At 49.7% G+C, this 20,717-nt stretch overlaps 1 protein-coding gene across 7 annotated transcripts in view; it reads right to left on the bottom strand.

Annotated features, from left to right (window-relative positions):
- The window catches only part of CRTC1 (CREB regulated transcription coactivator 1), a 49,200-nt gene that overhangs the window by 6,887 nt on the left and 21,596 nt on the right, over positions 1-20,717 (bottom strand). For 2 of the 7 annotated variants that reach the window (XM_054517322.1, XM_054517324.1), the window contains exons 2-12: positions 20,569-20,685; positions 19,195-19,242; positions 16,424-16,561; positions 15,004-15,065; positions 14,104-14,198; positions 12,025-12,110; positions 11,608-11,651; positions 9,986-10,206; positions 7,137-7,273; positions 6,152-6,403; positions 4,185-4,286 (exon numbers count right to left, since the gene is read on the bottom strand). In XM_054517322.1, the coding sequence (XP_054373297.1) occupies positions 4,185-4,286; positions 6,152-6,403; positions 7,137-7,273; positions 9,986-10,206; positions 11,608-11,651; positions 12,025-12,110; positions 14,104-14,198; positions 15,004-15,065; positions 16,424-16,561; positions 19,195-19,242; positions 20,569-20,685 (1,302 nt within the window). The remainder of the gene's footprint in view (positions 1-4,184; positions 4,287-6,151; positions 6,404-7,136; positions 7,274-9,985; positions 10,207-11,607; positions 11,652-12,024; positions 12,111-14,103; positions 14,199-15,003; positions 15,066-16,423; positions 16,562-19,194; positions 19,243-20,568; positions 20,686-20,717) is intronic. The other 5 variants (XM_036399252.2, XM_036399255.2, XM_036399251.2 and 2 more) reach the window with 4 other exon arrangements.

The raw sequence follows: 20,717 nt of genomic DNA, 5'->3' as shown, positions 1-20,717 counted from the left end.
CCAGGGGACCCCACAGGATCCCCAGGGAGCAGGAGGGAACCCAACAGGGCCCAGGGGATCCCACAGGGAGCAGGAGGGAACCCAACAGGGCCCAGGGGATCCCATGGGATCCCACAGGGAGCAGCAGGGAACCCAACAGGGCCCAGGGGACCCCACAGGACCCCACAGGATCCCCAGGGAGCAGCAGGGAACCCAACAGGGCCCATGGGATCCCACAGGATCCCCAGGGAGCAGCAGGGAACCCAACAGAGCCCAGGGGATCCCACGGGATCCCAGAGGATCCACAGGGAGCAGCAGGGAACCCAACAGGGCCCAGGGGATCCCACAGGACCCCACAGGATCCACAGGGAGCAGCAGGGAACCCAACAGGGCCCAGGGGATCCCACAGGACCCCACAGGATCCACAGGGAGCAGCAGGGAACCCAACAGGGCCCAGGGGATCCCACGGGACCCCACAGGATCCACAGGGAGCAGGAGGGAACCCAACAGGGCCCAGGGGATCCCACAGGACCCCACAGGATCCACAGGGAGCAGCAGGGAACCCAACAGGGCCCAGGGGATCCCACGGGACCCCACAGGATCCACAGGGAGCAGGAGGGAACCCAACAGGGCCCAGGGGATCCCATGGGATCCCACAGGGAGCAGGAGGGAACCCAACAGGGCCCAGGGGATCCCAGAGGATCCCACAGGATCCACAGGGAATCCCCCAGGACCCTCATGGAGCAGGAATGAATCCCCAGGACTCACGCGGGGACACCAGGGAACCCCAGAGGCCTCTCCCAGCTGGGGATGGGCAGGGACAACAGAACAATTTCTGCTTTCTGTGGGATTTTGTGGCATTTCCCCCCACCGAGGCTGCTCTGGCTCTGGGTCTGCAGCCCCAAAGGGCAAAATTCCTGATTTAAAGTCAATCCTTGGGAGCTGCAGAGCAGGAAAGGTCAGGGGGAAGCCCAGTGAGAATTCCAGGAGGAATTCCTCAGCCCTGCTACATCACTGTCCAGTCCCTCAGTTATTCTCCATCATTTATCAATTATCCTAAAGGTGACCAAGAATCTGAGATCCATGTTTTAATCCTGATCAAAAATGCCAGATAAAAATCAACACCACCACTCCCGATTTAAAATTCTAAATTCTGGTATTCCAGCTGAAAATAAAAACCATTAACTGACAAAGAGAACATCTCTAAAAGACATTTTCCATGGAGTGGTTGCCTCAGTCTTGTTAAACAAAATTCAGTTGTTGGTTTATCCACATGGCAAAAGCAGAAGGCCACAAATTTCCTCCTTAAAAACTTAAGCGTGGGAAATTCAGGAAAAGTTTAGGAAGAATCAGGACAGGCATGGATTTTGGACCCTCAGACAAAACCACCTTGTATGAAAAAATAATTCAAAAATGACCTGAATCGTCCCTTCCATGAGGGGAAAAAAGAAGCACCAAGATATTCCTTAAAATCCTCCCCACTGCCAGGCAGACCCCTGGGCTGCCACATCACAGGGTGGAAACTTTTCCAATTTATCACCAATTTATCAACGCTCCAGAGCTGCTGGATCCCAGGAAAAAGGGATCAAACACCAGGAGGGATCAAACACCACAAGAGCCCCTGCTAAGATGCTGATAGGAGAAAAGCAAAGCACCACTTAAAGCAATTTAAAGAAAATTTGGCTTTTTTTAACCAACCTAAATCCAGTCCAACCTATGGTTTATAACCATTTCCAAGGAAAATCTGAATTTTGGGATGGCACAGACTTGACAAGAAGCAAAACCAACACTAAAATCCAAAGGATATTTGAGAGTTAAAGAGGATCGAGGTATTTTGTGCCTTTCACTCCTGTGGTTTCATTCCACAGAATGGGAATGTGAGGACAATTCCCAAAATGAGGACAATCCCTAAAATCTTTGTATTTCACCAAGCACTGTTTCCATCCCAAAAAACTTTGGGGAACATGACAAGAAGTCAAGTGCAAGTCCAGGTCAGAGCCTCCCAGCCCAGCCCAGCCTGGGGTTGCTCCTCCTGTGACGTGTGCTGGTTCCTACAGCTGCAAGCACAGAAATTCCCAAAGAAAACCCGAAATTCCCACTGGAAATGTCATTCCTTCAACACTTGAGAGCCTCAGGGTGATTGACAACAACTGCAGGAAGGACAGGATTGTGCAAACACCATCTCCAGAAGCACTGGAGTCACCAGTGGCTGTGAGGGAACACCGAGGGCACAGCACAGACCCCTGGCTGGGACGCTCCATCTCCAGATACCTACCAGGTCCTCCAGGGCAGAGGCACTAGAGCAGGAGTGTTTGTGCCTAACTGGAACAGGAATGAGGTGAGAGCAGGGAGCAGAGCCCAGGCACTGGGGTGGAAGCCATGCAAACACAGAGCGGGGGCAGGCAGGGCTCTCCTAACCCGTCCCCGCGGGCACTGGGAGCACTGGGAGCACTGGGGGCACTGGTGGGACACACACACACACAGGGCTGGGACAGGGGAGCACGGGGCTGGGCAGAGCTGGGAGCATGGAGGGGAACCTGTGCTGCCTGTGGGACACAAACCAAAGCCCACCGAGGGTTTGTGCTTCAGGAAATGTCCTCTGGCACCACGGGAGGAAGAGGAGCACGTGGAGGCGCCTGCCTGGCCACTGCATCCCCCTCAGCAGTGCCAGGCTGCTCCTCGAGGATGCTCTGCCTTCACTCTGGGCAGATTGAGGGGTTCTGCTGCCTGCAGCTGCCCCATCTCCACAACCAACCCCAATTTCCCCTCCAAACTGGTTTTTCTTCTCTCCACGTTTCGTGTCTGTGACCACCACCAGCTTTTGGGGCGTTCCTGGAGGCACCGAATCCACCTCAGTTTTAATTTAGCAAAATGAAGGAATTCTGTGAAGAGCCCAAAACTACAGAGAGCAGAATTAATAAATCCTCTGCCTTCACTCAAGAGTTGTGGTGTCCCTGTCAAACAGAGCAAAACCTGAGGAAGTTTTTACAGGATAAAACCAGCAGGAAAAATCATAGCCCAGTGTGTGCTCTGGTCCTTGGCACTGACCAGTGGGGACAAAACCAAACCAGAGTGATTGAGAAATCAAAGGAGGAAAAAAAATCCACATAAAGCCCAAATCTGGACGTGCTGTCCAGTGAGAGCTGAGAGTTTGCAGCATGCTCTGCTCTGGGGACAGGGCTGGTTTGTGGAGGCACACAGAACTCACAGAAGCAGCAGAAGAGAGAGGTTAAGAAGCACTTGAGGCAGGGTTAAGGAAATGCAGACAATTCCTGCCACTCGGATCCAGGGCTGAGCTTACCATGACCTGGCTAATGAAGGAGACTGGAGCTTCTGCCTGGGAACCATGAAGGGGCAGCACTTATTTAGAAAGGATCCTCCTTACAGCCTTCAACGTTCAGTGATGAAACAGAAAATGGATTTTCAGACTCTTGTGATGCTCTGGAAGAATTCCCTGCACTTCTTTTCTCCAGGTGGGATTCTCCAGAGCAGCCAGCTGGGGCTCTGTCAGCAGCATCAGGCACTGAAAATGCACCTTCTTACACGGGGGCACCCTCAAATTTTGCCTGGGTTTAATTTCTTGCTGCTGGCAGGTAAAAATCTCCCCTTCAGAGGATCACACACTCCCCCAAGTTGTGATTTCCATCCAGGACATGTGGATGTGTGAGGAGATACAGGCAGAGCAAGGAAAAGCAGCTGGCATGCAAGGGAGTGTGCTGGGAACCCAATCCCTGGCAGCCACAAGCTGCTCATTTTAAGAGCATTTTCTCCAGTGTTTTCTCTCACTGGGTGTGCTCTCACATAAAAAAAGGTCCTGACCTAAATCAGTTTGGGATATTTAGTGTAAATATTTAAATATTTAGTGCCCAGGAGTCTTCCTGCTGCAGGAGGCACTGAAGTTGCCCCTTTGCTGCCCTGGCATCCTGGCCATTGAAAGGGTTCTGCCTGGGGGTTGTGCCCCCCAAGCAAACACCACCCCAGTGCTCCACCAGCAGCCTGATCCTGTGGCTCTCTGCTCGCTGCAAGAGGCACCTCAGCAGCTCCTGAAGCCCTGTGGGAGTGGGGATGGAGGGCGGCCGAGATGGGGCGTCGGTGATGCATGAGGCACACACGGAGCACAGTGAGACAACTATGGGGCAGTGATGGAGGAATCCAGCTCAGACACACACGAGAAGCAAGGCCTGTGGAAGCACAGAGTCCCTTACTTGAGGGGAGCTGCCAGGAGAGAAGCCTTGATTGGAGACAGGAGAGGTGGGAGACTGGTTGGCTGGGGAGCCAGCATTACTGCGGTACTGCTGGAGTGAGGCCTACAGAACAACACACAGTTAAACACCTGCATGGGGGAGCCCTCAAACACCAACACCTGCCGGGGGAAACCACCCTCCTCAGGGGCTGTGAGGGAAACAGGACTGCGTGAAGGAGGTCCCCACACTGGGGACAGCTCTGGGACAGCGCTGGGAGCGTTTCCTGCCTGCTCTCACTTCTGCTGGGTTCAAAATATATTCAAAGAATCAGGTCAGCCAAGGATTTAGGGCAAAGAAGTCTTGGAAGCTGGGGATAATTCAAAAAGAATGTCATCCATGCTTCAGCAGCAGTGGCAGCCCCGCGTGTGTGCTCACTGGGATCTGCCCTGCTCCAGCTGTGTTACCAGCACAGCGCGGGTGACAACACCTGGGTGATAAAGCTGAGCTCCAGACACAGCCCCAAACTCCCCTGCACCCCAGGACATGGAGCAGGCACCCTCAGGGAATTCACACTGTGCTCTGCAGGCTTTAGCTGGGATTTTTACCCTCTTCTCAGCTGTCCTGAGAAGTTATTTTCCAGGATTTATTCCCGTCATAAAGAACCCTGGTTTGGAACAAATAAATAATATTAATAGGATTTAAATAATGCTGCACTAATTAACATCAAGAGTAGCCCAGCTCTTCTTATTTTACTTCCATTAGAAATCAAGGGATAACTGAGGAGAACCTGCAATCCAGTGAATTTAACCAGATTTGCAGTGTGGGAGAACTCTGCACTGCCATTTTTTGACCTCAAATTCTGTAAATCCCAAGAAAATGTCTCTTTTTGCTCTGCATTGCCACTTACAACCTGTCAGAAGGTTGTACAAACTACAAATACATTTCAATTCTGCTTTACAAAACCTGTGCAGAAGTTGCCAGCGAGGCTGTGACAGCTCCAAAGGCTTTTTGATAAAGTGGCTTTAAATCTGTTTATTTAGGAATTACTTGAGTTGCTTTAGAAGATAAACACAGCAGCCTAAAAGTTCAGGTCATAAAGAGGTTTAGGATGAGGAAAGCAACACAGAAAGCAAAGGATGAGATCAGAATTGTCTGCACTGGTGCTACATGAGGATTAGAATCAAAACAGGGACAGGTTTTGAGTGGGGTGGGATCCTTTCCACTGCTGGCTTGTCCTTCCCTCCTGCCCTCCCCACCCTGGAAGGGAAGCAGCTGCTCTCAAGGAGCACCAACTGTTAAAACTTTCATCCACAACCCAGTGGGGCTCAGCAGAATGGATTTGTTCCCCTCCCAGAGCCATTCCTGTCACTACAGCACTGCCAGGACACCCCGGCTGGGACACCCAGGACCCCGGGGCAGGAGGGGCTGGGGGAGCTGGGACTTCCCTCCCTTCCTGGCCTCTGATTCCTGATTTGGGATTTTCAGCTGCTGACACAGAACATTTCCTAACAGGCCACGTTAGAACAAGCAGGAAAAGGGATCTGTCCATAAATCCTTGCTCCAATTCTTCAGAGCACTGGAGGCAGCCACAAATCCCATTTTGGAATAAAGTTCCTCAAAATAAAAGGGTTCTAAGTAGTGAAACTGCAGAGAATGCCTGGTTCTAGACAACTTTTGGAAAGTAAATTTTCCAGCTGGTATTTTATTGGGAAATGGTTGTTGTGGTTGGACTCTTTCTCTCTCTCGGCTCTGGGAGTTCCCCCAGTCTGAACCAGGATGTGTTGGGGGACACTGCACACCTTGAAAATCCCTCAGTAAAGGCTGATAGATTTAAGCTGGGTCTAATCAAACCTGGGACAAAAATTTTCTTCTGGAAAACACTTAAAGGTTGATTTACCCAAAACCATTTGAAGTTTACTTGAGCCTCCCTCAAACCCTCCCGGCCCCGGGCTTGTCCAGGCCGGTGTCCCAGCCCCTGCCAGACTCACCGAGTTGATGTCGATGCCCATGGAGGGCTGGCTCTGGCTGCCCGGGGGAGACTGGGGCATGCTGGAAGGTACCGTGACAGACAGAGGGGGCAGCTGGGGGCCCCTCTGCAGCCCCGAGCTCTGCAGCAGAGGGGGGGTCTGGGGCAGGGAGCTGGCCACTGCTGGCTGCTGCTGCTGCTGGGAGCTGGTCTGGGTGAAGAAGGGGTACGGGGGGAGCTGCTGCTCCAGGGACAGTGCATCCATAGCCACGGCCTGCGAGAGAAGGAGCAGCATCAGCCTCTTCACACCAAGAAAATGGAGTCAGGCTTGCTTTGTGCTGGAAAAATGGCACCTAAAGGCTCAGAGAGTCACGAAGCTGCTCTGAGATGTTCCTGGCCCTGGAAGGGTGGATTGGATGAGATTTAAGGCTCCCTCCAAGCCAAACCATCCCAAATAAACCAATACTTTAAAAGCCCGGTTGAATCTCAAGGTCAGAAATCACCAACCTGGGCGGTCACAGAGCCACAATAAAATCGACTTTAAAAGTTCACTGAGTTTCTCTCACAAATTAGAGAAATGGCTTTCAAATTTCACAGCTCACTTTGGGACAACACAAAAAAATGTGGCCTAAGAGATGGTTTTTATCATAGCTCTGGAAAAGAGGAAGTAAAATCTGTCCCCTCTACAAACCTCTCCTGTTTTAGGTTCTCAATTAAGGAACACCTTAAAACAACTTTAAAGGAGGAAATTACAGAACAAGAGATGAAGTTCATGGAATCATGGTTTGGGCTGGAAAGGACCTTAAAGCTCACCTTGTCCCATGGGCAGGGACATTTTTACTCCAGTCCAACCTGGCCTTGGGCACTCCCAGGGATGATGGAGCAGCCATTTCCCCCCCACCCTCCCAGCCAGGAATTCCATCCCAATATCCCCGTGGCTCTTTGATTAAGCAGATTAAACCAATACAGATGTGATTGGGAAGCCTGGATTGCCCCTGAGCTCCTACCTGAGTGATGGGTGACAGTGGGGACAGCGTGGGGGACATTTGCTGGGACTGAGGTCGCCGTGAGTCCGTGCCCAGGGACAGGGGGCTGACGCTGGGCTGGCGGTGCTGGGACGGGGCCGGCGTCGTCGTCATTCCTGCTGGGAACAACAAACCCCCTCAGCATGGCAGGGACAGGACAGGGACACAGCGGGGACATGGCAGGGACATGGCAGGGACAGGACAGGGACAGGACAGGGACAGGACAGGGACACAGCAGGGACATGACAGGGACATGGCAGGGACATGGCAGGGACAGGACAGGGACACAGCGGGGACATGGCAGGGACACGGCAGGGACAGGACAGGGACAGGACAGGGACAGGACAGGGACACAGCAGGGACACGGCAGGGACAGGACAGGGACACAGTGGGGACATGGCAGGGACATGGCAGGGACAGGACAGGGACAGGACAGGGACACAGCGGGGACAGGACAGGGACAGGACAGGGACACGGCAGGGACAGGACAGAGACAGGACAGGGACAGGACAGCGACACGGCGGGGACAGGACAGGGACACAGTGGGGACATGGCAGGGACACAGCAGGGACAGGACAGGGACAGGACAGGGACACAGCGGGGACAGGACAGGGACAGGACAGGGACACGGCAGGGACAGGACAGGGACATGGCAGGGACACAGCAGGGACAGGACAGGGACACGGCAGGGACAGGACAGGGACAGGACAGGGACAGGACAGGGACAGGACAGGGACACGGCAGGGACAGGACAGGGACAGGACAGGGACAGGACAGGGACAGGACAGGGACACAGCAGGGACAGGACAGGGACACGGCAGGGACAGGACAGGGACAGGACAGGGACAGGACAGGGACATGGCGGGGACACAGTGGGGACAGGACAGGGACATGGGAGGAACAAGGCAGGGCCCTGCTGAGCTCCGGAGCCGAAGGAATTCCCTCAACGCAGAGAAATGAGCGGCCCGAGTGAGGCCTCGGCCGATGGCGCAGGAGCTCGTTGGGTGATTTGTCATCAATTTGGTCAGGGTGAAGAGCACCGGGATGACAGGAAGAGCCCTGTGGGCTGTCCTGGCTCAAGGCCAGGCACGGCTGGTGGGACTGGTGGCCAGGGTGAGGAACTGGAAGAGGCAGAGCAGCCTCAGCAGCTGCAGACTCCGCAGGCAGCGCTGCTCGCAGCCCTGCACTCGGCAGCCCAGGGAAAGCAGGCTCTGCTCTGTTTGTGTGGGCTCAGGCTCTGGGGCTGAGAGAACAAATCCTGGAACAGCCTTATCAGAGGGCACTTGAGGTACTGTAAAAGCAAACACCTCTTTAATGGAAAAAGCAGAAGCAAAACTGGTTATGCAGGAAGAGCCCCATTTTTAATGGCACAGCAGGGCAGGAAATGTCCACCACACTCCCAGGAGCCACCACCCGGCACGGGGTGAGCATAAACAACCCAAACATCATCATTTGGTTCAGATCGAGCCAAAAATCTGGGCAGTTTAGAAACCTCCCCTCTTTTCTGCTTCGCCCCATAAGAAACGAGGGAAGGACCTGAGGCCACGGCAGCGTGAGCGGCTCCTGGAGCTGCCAGGGAGCAGCGACGGAGAGGAGCCCCCGGGCACCTGGCACAGGCTCAGCGCTGCCAGGGAGCCAGGAAGGCCAGGCTGCCAAGGAGGCAGCAGCAGCAGAAGGGGCGCAGGCAGGCAGGTGCCCAGGCAGGTGCCCAGGCAGTGCCAGCCCAGCCCTGGCTCCCCCTGAGCCCTGGGCTGGCACCTGGCAGGTGCTGCGTGCCCACGTCCCCTCGGGGTGCTGGGGCACTGCCCCGGGCTCTGGGACATCCCCGAGCAGGAGCCCTCAGGGGGCTTTCAGCAGCAAGGGAAGGTCGGGAAAATCGGTTTGGAAAGCACCCGAGGCTGAGGGGGCAGTGGATGGAGGGTGGGATCATCTCCAGAGAGAAGCTGGAACAAAGTCCGTGAGGAAATGTTGAATTTCTTCTGTCTCTGACAGATCAGGGAACGTTTTCAAAGCAGTTTCACCCTCACTACTTTGGGTTTGTATCATTTACTTTGCTAATTATGGGGGAAAAAAAAGTGGAGATCCACTGTGGCTGAAATCCTGATTTCTAAAGCCATCCCTGAAACTTTGGAGGCCAAAAAACTCTTCCAAGGATGCTGAAAAGTGAAAAGGGAAAAGGGGGGACTCTGTCCCCAAATGGTCAAATCCTTTAAAAGGTTAAATTCTCTTCTTGCTTCCCAAACTCACCTGACTGCAGTCATTTCCTTTTCCCAATCCAGGAGAAGTGGGAAAGGGAATCCTGCCCAGCACAGGAAATATATTTGTATTTTTGGATACAACTCCTCATTTCTATTCTAGGAATCAAGAGACTTGCAACTGTCATTGATCATTAAAAAAAAAAACCCAAAACAACAAACAACCCTCTCTGTTGACGAAAACATTTAAAAAATTAAAAATTAAATAAAAATTTTAAAAAATTTAAAAAAAATTAAAAACATATAAAATTTTAAAAATTTAAAACATATAAAATTTAAAAACATAAAAACTTTAAAAAATTTTAAAAAAATTAAAATTAAAAAATAAAATTTAAAAAATTAATTTTTAAAAAAATTTAATAATTAAAAAATTACAAATTAAAATAAATTTAGTTTTAAAAAAACCTAAAAATTAAAAAAAATATATATTTTTTAAAAAATTCCAAATAAGAAAGGCCCCAAATCAAACCCCCAAAAAGCATCGAGAGCAGGGTGATGAAGGTGCTGGGAGTGAGCCAAATCCCCGTTTTTTGGCCCGCACAGCACAGAGGAGCAGTGAGGGCTGGCGCTGCTCACCCTGGCTGGCAGTGCTGATGCCCAGGTGGGTCAGGTTGGCAGCCAGGTTGCCCGTGCTGCTGGAGCTGCTCAGGGCAGGGAAGGAGGATTCCTCGGGGTCCAGGGGCGTGGGCAGGGGCGAGGGGAAGTGGATGTTGGTCAGGTCTGGCAGCGAGCCGCCCGTGTTGTGTGCGCCGGGGATCAGGGCTGTAGTGTTCTCCTGCTCTGCTGAGGGGAAGATGCTGCAGGCAAGAGAAAAAACACAAATGAATCGACAGCTCAGTCTATGGGATAGAGCTTTTTAAAATTTGGTGCACAAGAAAAATTAATTAAGGGTTTTTTTGAGATTTTTAAAATGTATTTAACAAGAAAATTTATTAATTTTTTTTTGTGATTTTAAATGTATTTTAATATATAAAATATTTATATAATATATAATATATATTATATATTATGTCATAATATATAATATATAATATACAACATATAATATATAATATACAATATATAATATATAATATGATATAGCATATAATATACTATATTATATATAATATATATAATATTTATAAATATAAAAAATATTTATATAATCTTTAAAATATCAAAATTAATTGATAGCTCAGTCTATGGGATAGAGCTTTTTAAAATTTGGTGCACAAGAAAAATTAATTAAGGGTTTTTTTTGAGATTTTTAAAATGTATTTAACAAGAAAATTTATTAATTTTTTTTTGTGATTTTAAATGTATTTTAATATATAAAATATTTATATAATATATAATATATATAATATATTATGTCATAATATATAATATATAATATACAATATACAATATATAATATAATATATGATATAACATATAATATTATATATTATATATAATATATATAATATTTATAAATATATAAAATATTTATATTATCTTTAAAATGTCAAAATTAATTGATAGCCCAGTCTGGATAGAGCTTTTTAAAATTCAGTGCAAAAGAAAAATTAATTAAGGGTTTTTTTGAGATTTTTAAAATGTATTTAACAAGAAAATTTTTTTTTTTTTTTTGTGATTTTAAATGTATTTTAATATATAAAATATTTATATAATATATAATATATATTATATAATAATATATAATATATAATAATATATTATATATAACATATAATATATAACATATAATATTATATATTATAAATTATATATAATATATATTATATATAATATATTATATATATATAATATTTATAATGTTTATAAATATATAAAATATTTATATAATCTTTAAAATATCAAAATTAATTGATAGCCCAGTCTGGATAGAGCTTTTTAAAATTCAGTGCACAAGAAAAATTAATTAAGATTTTTTTTTTGAGATTTTTAAAATGTATTTAGCAAGAAAATTTCATTAATAAGATTTTTTGAGCTTTCTAAAACGTATTTAACAATTAAGATGATTTTTTTACCTTTTAAAAATATCTTGAACAAGAAATTCCATAAATAAAATATTTTTATTATTTCTGACCCTCCGAGGGTCTTGTTTTGTACCTAGAACCTTCCCAGCAAATTCCAAAGCAATAGGATATCCAATCCACAGTTCTTCTTAAAGATCTCAGTGCTTTTAAAATAAAAAATTGCTGAGAACTTACTTGATTCCTGGAACTTCACAGGATTTAGGTCTCGATGACCCAGTCTGAAATAGAAGGGAGAGAAATTTAGAGGCAAAGATGCTGCTGGAGGCCATTGCCTCAGAAATATTTCAATTTTTACGTTCAATTTAATCATTTCTGTGTAAGATCTGGGAGCTCTTAGAAGATATTTATCTTTTTTTTTTTATTGGTCCAAGAATCTTAAATTTTGAGAGTTTCTCCTCATGTAACCAAGCCTGTGCATTCACATCCACATAAAATGCTCTTTCTGCTCTAATGCTTATGATTTGTTTTTAAACACAGCATTTAATCTCCAATCTCAAGTAGTTTATTAATACTGGCAGTGACTAAAGCATTCATTTATCTAAATATGCTCAGAAAATAAAATTTCTACTCTTTGAAAGGTGCAATTCCCACCTTTTTAGTGTCCCAGCCTTGCTTAGAGAGGGTTTTGTCTGCATCAGAGGTGGGTTCTTCCATTCCAGGGACAGTCAGCAACAAAACTAAAAAAAAGAGATGAAAAGGAATCATCAATAATCAATAATGTTCAGCTTCTCAGTTTAACCTGTGGGAAAATCTTACAAAGTTTCAATTCTCGAGGAGGATGAAACAATAAAAAATTGCTGAGAACTTATTTGATTGCTGGAACTTCCCAGGACGTTTTAGTAGGTGCAGGTGTTTGTAGGTGTTTTCTGGTGTGTGTTAAGGGTTAAATTTCGGGGTTTTCTTTGGGATCAGGGATTTGAAGGCTGCTAAAGCCCTTTAGGGTCAGCAATTCCCGATTTTCCCGAGCTGGAGCAGGAGCAGGGCCCAGCAGAGGGCACCAGAGCTGAGGGTGCCGGAGCTGCTCCAGCCGGGAACTGCCCTGGGACCCTCTGGGATCTGCATCTCCCTGGGGATCCCCCAGCCTGGAACTGCTCTGGGACCCTTTGGAATCTGCCTCTCCCTGGGGATCCCCCGGTCTGGAACTGCTCTGGGACCCTTTGGAATCTGCATCTCCCCGGGGATCCCCCAGCCTGGAACTGCCCTGGGATCCTTTGGAATCTGCATCTCCCTGGGGATCCCCCAGCCTGGAACTGCCCTGGGATCCTTTGGAATCTGCATCTCCCTGGGGATCCCCCAGCCTGGAACTGCCCTGGGATCCTTTGGAATCTGCATCTCCCTGGGGATCCCCCAGCCTGGAACTGCTCTGGGACCCTCTGGAATCTGCATCTCCCTGGGGATCCCCCGGCCTGGAACTGCCCTGGGACCCTCTGGAATCTGCATCTCCCTGGGGATCCCCCGGCCTGGAACTGCTCTGGGATCCTCTGGAATCTGCATCTCCCTGGGGATCCCCCAGCCTGGAACTGCTCTGGGACCCTCTGGAATCTGCATCTCCCTGGGGATCCCCCGGCCTGGAACTGCCCTGGGACCCTCTGGAATCTGCCCCTCCCCAGCCTGGAACTGCCCTGGGATCCTCTGGAATCTGCATCTCCCTGGGGATCCCCCGGTCTGGAACTCTCTGGAATCTGCCTCTCCCAGGGGATCCCCCGGCCTGGAACTGCTCTGGGACCCTCTGGAATCTGCCTCTCCCAGGGGATCCCCCGGCCTGGAACTGCTCTGGGACCCTCTGGAATCTGCCTCCTCCTCCTCCCCCAGCCTGGAACTGCTCTGGGACCCTTTGGAATCTGCATCTCCCCAGCCTGGAACTGCCCTGGGACCCTTTGGAATCTGCCTCTCCCTGGGGATCCCCCAGCCTGGAACTGCTCTGGGACCCTTTGGAATCTGCCTCTCCCTGGGGATCCCCCAGCCTGGAACTGCCCTGGGATCCTCTGGAATCTGCATCTCCCTGGGGATCCCCCGGCCTGGAACTGCTCTGGGACCCTTTGGAATCTGCCTCTCCCTGGGGATCCCCCAGCCTGGAACTCTCTGGAATCTGCATCTCCCCGGGGATCCCCCAGCCTGGAACTGCCCTGGGACCCTCTGGAATCTGCATCTCCCTGGGGATCCCCCGGCCTGGAACCCTCTGGAATCTGCATCTCCCTGGGGATCCCCCGGCCTGGAACTGCTCTGGGACCCTTTGGAATCTGCCTCTCCCCAGCCTGGAATTGCTCTGGGACCCTTTGGACTCTGCCTCCTCCCGGGGAAGCTCCCTGGGGATCCCCAGCCAGAATAAACTCGGGGTGCAGCCTCTGCTCCTTCCCTGCAGGTCCCCACTGAAATTCTGGGAATCTGAAATTCTGGGAATTCCACTCTGCTCCAGGAGCTCCTGCAGAGCCCCCCCAGCCCAGAGGATCCTCCCCAGGGCAGGAAGGACAAAATTTGGGGCTCAGGAAAAACTCCTCCCTTTGTTTTGTGTCACTTTTTCCTGAATTTCAGCAGTCAGAAAGGTGAATGTGATCCAGTCGTGGTGTCACAGGAAGTGTCAGCACTCCTGAATTTTACAAGCACATGGAGCCCAAGCTGTGGGGATTCCATATTGGTACAAATACTTTTATCTCTTTTTTTTCTGCTCACCTCTTTTCTGCTGCATGTCCTGTGACCCTCCTGAAAAGGATTCCTGCTGAGCTGGAGTCATGGTGCTCTGGTGCAAGGCAGAATCAGAATTTGTCCTGAGAGAAAGCAAAACCCACAATATTTTTATTGTCAGCTTCACTAAATAAAAAGAATTTTTCTCTCAGATAAAAGCAACAACTCGGTAAAACCTCAATATTGTGCATTAAAACCCAAAACTCTCTATATGGCAGAAACCAGGCCGAATTTCCTGGTGAAACAATCAATTTGCAGAACAAATTAGTTCAAGTTTGAAGAGCAATTGTTTCAATAATGGGATTGAGAGGAACACAGGATAAATTGGTTGCCCTTGTTAGAACCGAGTTTTATCTGCTTTGTTCAGATTAAATATGATCAAATAATGCCGTTTTTAAGCTCTTTAGCCATACTTTGGTTATTGTGGTGGTTAAAACAAACATTCCTGGTTGGGAGCAGGAACAGGAATGGTTCAGGATGTTGTGGAGAAGGGAATTTTCATGGCCAACGCATCTCAGGATGAACTGTGAGTGTGGCCACCCCCAAAGTGTGACTCTGTGTTCCTTCCCACTGGAACATTCCCAGCCCAGTTTCTGCACCCTGAGAAATATCCAAGTCTTGGGCTGTGCCTGGGAACATCTGGATTTTTAAAGATTTGTAATCTTTAATTTAAAATCTTTTTTAAAGATTTTTAAAGATTAAACTTTAAGGATTTACCTTTAAAAAGGTACCACTAAATTCAACCATCACTTGCAGACACCTCAATTTTAAAGCTCATCTAAAATGAGCACTATTGAACTCCAAACTGAGTTTCTGAGTGTCTAAAGGCACCATCCCAAGTGCTGCAGGGTCAGAGCACACCCAAAGCCCCAGGCTGGGGGCACCCACCTCCTCCAGCTGGTGTCCGAGGGCGGTGACAGGTACACGGTGCCATAGGGACAGCTGTCCACGTGGGCCAGGGTTAAGGCAGCAACACTTGCACTGCAGCAGGAGATCTCAGCCCAGAATAACCCAGTTATCCTGAGAGAAGCACCAAACCCACGGATTCTCTGTGGGGAGCTAGAGGGAGGGGTGCTGTGGGACCCAGGGCATGGAGCAGAAGGGCTGGGTGCTGTGGGACCCCCAGGGGATGGAGCAGAAGGGCTGGGTGCTGTGGCACACACAGGGCAAGCAGCAGAAGGGCTGGGTGCTGTGGCACACACAAGCAGCAGAAGGGATGGGTGCTGTGGCACACACAGGGCATGGAGCAGAAGGGATGGGTGCTGTGGCACACACAGGGCATGGAGCAGAAGGGCTGGGTGCTGTGGCACACACAGGGCAAGCAGCAGAAGGGCTGGGTGCTGTGGCACACACAGGGCAAGCAGCAGAAGGGCTGGGTGCTGTGGCACACACAGGGCAAGCAGCAGAAGGGCTGGGTGCTGTAGCACACACAGAGAGCAGAAGGGCTGGGTGCTGTGGCACACACAGGGCAAGCAGCAGAAGGGCTGGGTGCTGTGGCACACACAGGGCAAGCAGCAGAAGGGCTGGGTGCTGTAGCACACACAGAGAGCAGAAGGGATGGGTGCTGTGGCACACACAGAGAGCAGAAGGGATGGGTGCTGTGGCACACACAAGGAGCAGAAGGGATGGGTGCTGTGGCACACACAAGCAGCAGAAGGGCTGGGTGCTCTGGCACCCCCAGGGCATGGAGCAGAAGGGCTGGGTGCTGTGGCACACACAAGCAGCAGAAGGGATGGGTGCTGTGGCACACACAGAGAGCAGAAGGGATGGGTGCTGTGGCACCCAGGGGATGGAGCAGAAGGGATGGGTGCTGTGGCACACACAAGGAGCAGAAGGGATGGGTGCTGTGGCACACACAAGCAGCAGAAGGGCTGGGTGCTGTGGCACACACAGAGAGCAGAAGGGATGGGTGCTGTGGCACCCAGGGGATGGAGCAGAAGGGATGGGTGCTGTGGCACACACAAGGAGCAGAAGGGATGGGTGCTGTGGCACACACAAGCAGCAGAAGGGCTGGGTGCTGTGGCACACACAGGGCATGGAGCAGAAGGGCTGGGTGCTGTGGCACCCAGGGGAAGGAGCAGAAGGGATGGGTGCTGTGGCACACACAAGGAGCAGAAGGGCTGGGTGCTGTGGCACCCCCGGGGCATGGGGCAGAAGGGCTGGGTGCTGTGGCACCCCCAGGGGATGGAGCAGAAGGGCTGGGTGCTGTGGCACACACAAGGAGCAGAAGGGCTGGGTGCTGTGGCACCCCCGGGGCATCATGGAGCAGCAGAGGGCATGGCTGGCACAGCCCTGCTGCCAAGGATATCTGGCGGCCGTGCTTGTCCACGGAGAGCGGGCGGCGGTGCGGCGAGCCCAGGCGGTTCCGGTCCCGGTACACTCTGTCCACCAGGCCGTGGTGCCGCGTGGTCCTGCTGGTGTCCAGGGCCGACGACTGGAACGGGGTCTGGGAGAGACACAGGCATCACCCCAGGGAAACAGCCCCACCTGCCCAGAGCCGCCTCCTCCTCGTCCTCCTGAGCCAGGCTGGCTCGCTCTGAGCACTCCGAACACCATGTGCACGTTGTGTCGCTGTTTTTCCTCCGACAGCTCTCTGGGGAAGCTGCCTCCTCCAGAAGGGCCATGCTGGAGCGCCCTGGCCTGGCCCAGCGCCGCCCCCACAGCCTGGCAGCCCCGGAGGGGCACCCCACGTGCCCGTGGTGCAGCATGCAGGGTGCACAGGAGGAACATGCCAGAGCCTGAGCGGGCCAGGAGACGCAGGAGAGCCGCACGCTGAGCTCAGCATTCCCCGGACGCTGCCTGCTCCCAGCGCTGCCTCTCACCCCTCCTTGCAGCAGATTTATTTTAAGGGGACACTGAGAACGAAAAGAAAAAGAAAAGCAGTTTCCTTCCTCCTCTGTCGGATGGCTTTGAAGTGATTTTCAGCTCCTCCAGTGACCCGAGGTGGGATGATCCCACCTGGACTCTTATCTCACTGACATCCTGAGCAGATGATTTCAGAGCAGGAGGATGGCAGGGCAAGGACAGGGAAGATGAATTCCCAGGCTAAACTGGAAAACTTTCACATTTTCCACAGCCCTTCCCAGCGCGTACCGGGGGGACAGAGGAAGCACCGAGGGGTCAAGCTCTGCTCGTACTCCAGCAGCAATTTATGGCTCTCCAGGGAGAAAAACCCTCCCCAGCCCTGCACTCCCTGCCAATGTGAACAGCTTTGCTGAGTCCCTCAACACCATCTGTTTGGAAATCCAAAATTTCCTCCTCCATTCAGGTGCTGCACGTGGCAAATGCACTGTCCTGTCTGCCAAGCCATGAAACCATCTGGCTCCCACATTCATCCCTTTTGCTTTTGCTTTTTTGCTTTTCTTTTTTTTTCCAAGTGTCAGCTTTGGCTGTTGAAAAGATTATTTCTATAAAGCTCTGCATTTATTTTGAAAGGCTTTGTTTGTATGAACTTTTTAAAGAGTCTTTCTACTATTTTAAACCCTTTTCTCTTCAGCAAATATTGGGCTCCTCACCCTCTCTGCACACACAGGCTGTGTTAACAGAGCTGCAGAGGGGCTGTGGTGTTTATTTTCTCATTTCAGGGCCAACATTTCATATGCAGCAGAATATTTAAGGCAACAGGGGACTAGAAAGGAGCACAGTGACTTTTTACAGGACTCTCAGCACTTCAGGTCGTGGGGTTTGTGCTTCACTTCCTCACTTGGCTGAGAAATCTCAAAGAGAATCTCAATTTTAAGGGGTTTAAATTCAAACACGGTGCTTTAATCTCTGCTGCGAGCACTGAGCAACAATCCCCACGCACAAGTGGGAATATTCATCATTCCAAAGTGACAAAAGGTCTCAAACTCCTCCTTTTTGCTGTTGTTACAGCCCAAAAGGCAGCAAAATCTGCAAATACGTGCTTGGAAGGTCAACAGGAAAAGCAATTTCCTATGTCAGTGGTGTCAGCACAGTGCTGCTAAAAAAGGAGCAGCCAGCCCTGAGCACAGGGCTCACCTGGAACTTAAAGGGAGCCCAAGGCATAAAATTATAAAGACAAAAAGTTCCATGTAAGAACAGCTATTTCTTAGGGGTTTACCTTTGGTTGGCACAATTTCCTTATCAAAAACACAGTAAAAATCTCCTCTGAGTGCAGCAGTGGCACAAATAAACACAGAATGTGTCCCAAATCAGGGCTCCAGCTCACAGAAAGAGGCATTTTGGGGCAATGCTGCTCCCTGGCTTTCCAGGAACCAAGATCCCAAAAGAATCCTGAATTTAGGGAAACAGAAAACACCTGAGGAAATGGGAATCACCTCCAACAACTCTGGCCTCCTTCAGCAACCTTCCTATAAAATTTATTTAGGGCCAAACACCAGGACAGCGTTTCTGGATTAAAACTCCCCATCTCTGCATGCCATGAGATATTTAACTCTAGGGAGAAAAACTGATTAAAAACAATTATTAGATCTGAGCATTGATTGTATTTGGGAAAATGAAGAACTAAGAGGGTTTCACTCCCCTGAAGAACGTTCAAGGGTTTGAGAGCAGACCCCAAACCCCCCCAAGCATGGGAACAGCAGCTCAATACAGACAGGAAGGAAAAAGCTCAGTGCTCTCCAAGTGTCCTTTTAGGATTTGTCAGGAAATAACCCCAGGTGAGGTGGGTGAGGGGGAAGGAGGAGTGGTACCTACTGCTGGTTGATGTTGTGGTGCCTCCTGGTGCCAAGCAGGATTTGGGAATTCATTCTGCCCTTCCCATGGATTTAAACATGCAGGCTGAGTGCACATGCTCAGAGATTGCTGAAACCACAGGCCAAGACTGAATGATCCCCTGGCTGCACCAAAGGAACCCCCAAAAACCAGAAATAACCACACGACAGCCAGTGCAGGGAGCCTGCTCAGGAATTATTTGCACGTTCCAGACTGGGATGCACGGCAAAACCTGGGTTTGTGTGGCAGCCCTGCAGTGCTGGGCAGCTGGGGCTGAACCAAATAACTCCTGTGCAGGGCAGAGCTGTGCAGAAATACGTATCCACCTGGGCTAACGGGACCAGTCCTAAATACGTATTTGCACAAACCTAAAAACTTGTTTACCAAAGAGACAGGAACTGCTCCAAAGGCTCCAGCCAGAGCTCCGTTGTGCTGCAAATCAAAGAAGCAGAAGATGCTCAGACACCAACGCTCTCAGCAGGCACAGCCACCCAGGCTCTGCCTCCGCTCCATCCCAGAGACGTTTGCAGCTTCACACTGGAAAAGCCTGGAGAGCTTTTCCCCCCTGCTACAAACACCCGGGGCTGGTTTGTTGTTGGTCACCGTTTGTTATCTGAACAACATCAATTTGGGGTTTTTTTAGTGTGTGTGTGAGTGAGTGTGTGAGAAAATCTAGAAGAGCCCAGGGTGTAAGGAGAGTTTGTTTCTGTCTCCTCCTCCAGCCATTCATAAATTTTTGAATATTCCCTTTTTTGAATATTCCCTTTTCAGCAGTCAGGATTAAAACAGTCCAGGTAAAAACCACCAGTGATGGCCATCAAGCACAGAAATACTGAAATGTTGTCGTTTAAAAGGATTTCTTAACCTCCTTAACAAAAAGCTGAAGAGAAAAGCTTGAACAGAGCAGATATTGTGGAGTAACACTGGGGACTTCAATCCACTACAAACCTCTGCTCTGTATTCCCCAAAGAATTAAAGATTAAAATTGACTTTTGCCTCTGCTCCTGCACGAGATTCAAGCTCTTAACCCGCCCAAATTCAGCTGTCTGCACCTATTCCAAGAAGCAGTTAGAGGAGGTCAGCAAGAGTTTCTCCATCTTTATTAAGCAGCCTTCATCAGAAAACCACAAACTGCAAAATTTCCTTCCCACCACATCCTCGTGAGCTCAGCTGTAACTCTGACTGCTCAAAAAAGGAAAACCAATGCAGAAATGCTCATTCTTTTGAGCTCTCTAAATCAACTAAATGTGGAAATCAGAAGTCCACAAAGGAGCCACCCAGTAATCCTGTCCTTGGACAGCATCCTCTGTCCAAACATGCTTCAAACAGCAAAATATTCACCTGAACCTGATTTTCTGTTTAAGGTGCATCATTCCTGGAGTCACAAAAGCCAGCCAGGACATTCTTACATTTCCTTTCCAAAAAGAAGTGATAATTCTGATAGCACTTTGTGTCCCACTGCTCTCCTCCTCTCCCAGAATTCCTCCCACAGAACACGCACAGCAATTCTTCCACCCCCCACCCCAACATCATCTTTATTTCCTCCCATTTTGCTTTGAATTTACAGCATCTTCCCAGACTGCATCAGGAATTGCATCTCTCAGAGAACTCAAATCCACCACAACCAACATAAAGAACACCCAGAGACCCCAGCCCCAGCAGAGGTTTTCAAAGCAGGGTGTGACTGTGCTGGGGCACACAGCAGCATCCAAGGCCAGAGTTCCTCACCAAACCCGAGGAAAAAGGCTCTGGGCTCACCTGGAAGGGGAGATCCATGGCACTGCTCCCAATCTGGTTCACATTTGGCAATGAGCCCCCGTAGTACTGGCCACGACTCTGCCCCAGTTGCAAATATTGGGTTTTCTGCAGCTGTAGCTGAAAGAAAGGAAGGAGGAAAACACAATTTC

The sequence above is a fragment of the Molothrus ater genome, chromosome 26 (assembly GCF_012460135.2).
Source record: "Molothrus ater isolate BHLD 08-10-18 breed brown headed cowbird chromosome 26, BPBGC_Mater_1.1, whole genome shotgun sequence".
Taxonomy (NCBI): Eukaryota; Metazoa; Chordata; class Aves; order Passeriformes; family Icteridae; genus Molothrus; species Molothrus ater.
Note: the sequence above shows the minus strand (reverse complement) of the source record. Positions and strands in the feature narration are given on the sequence as shown.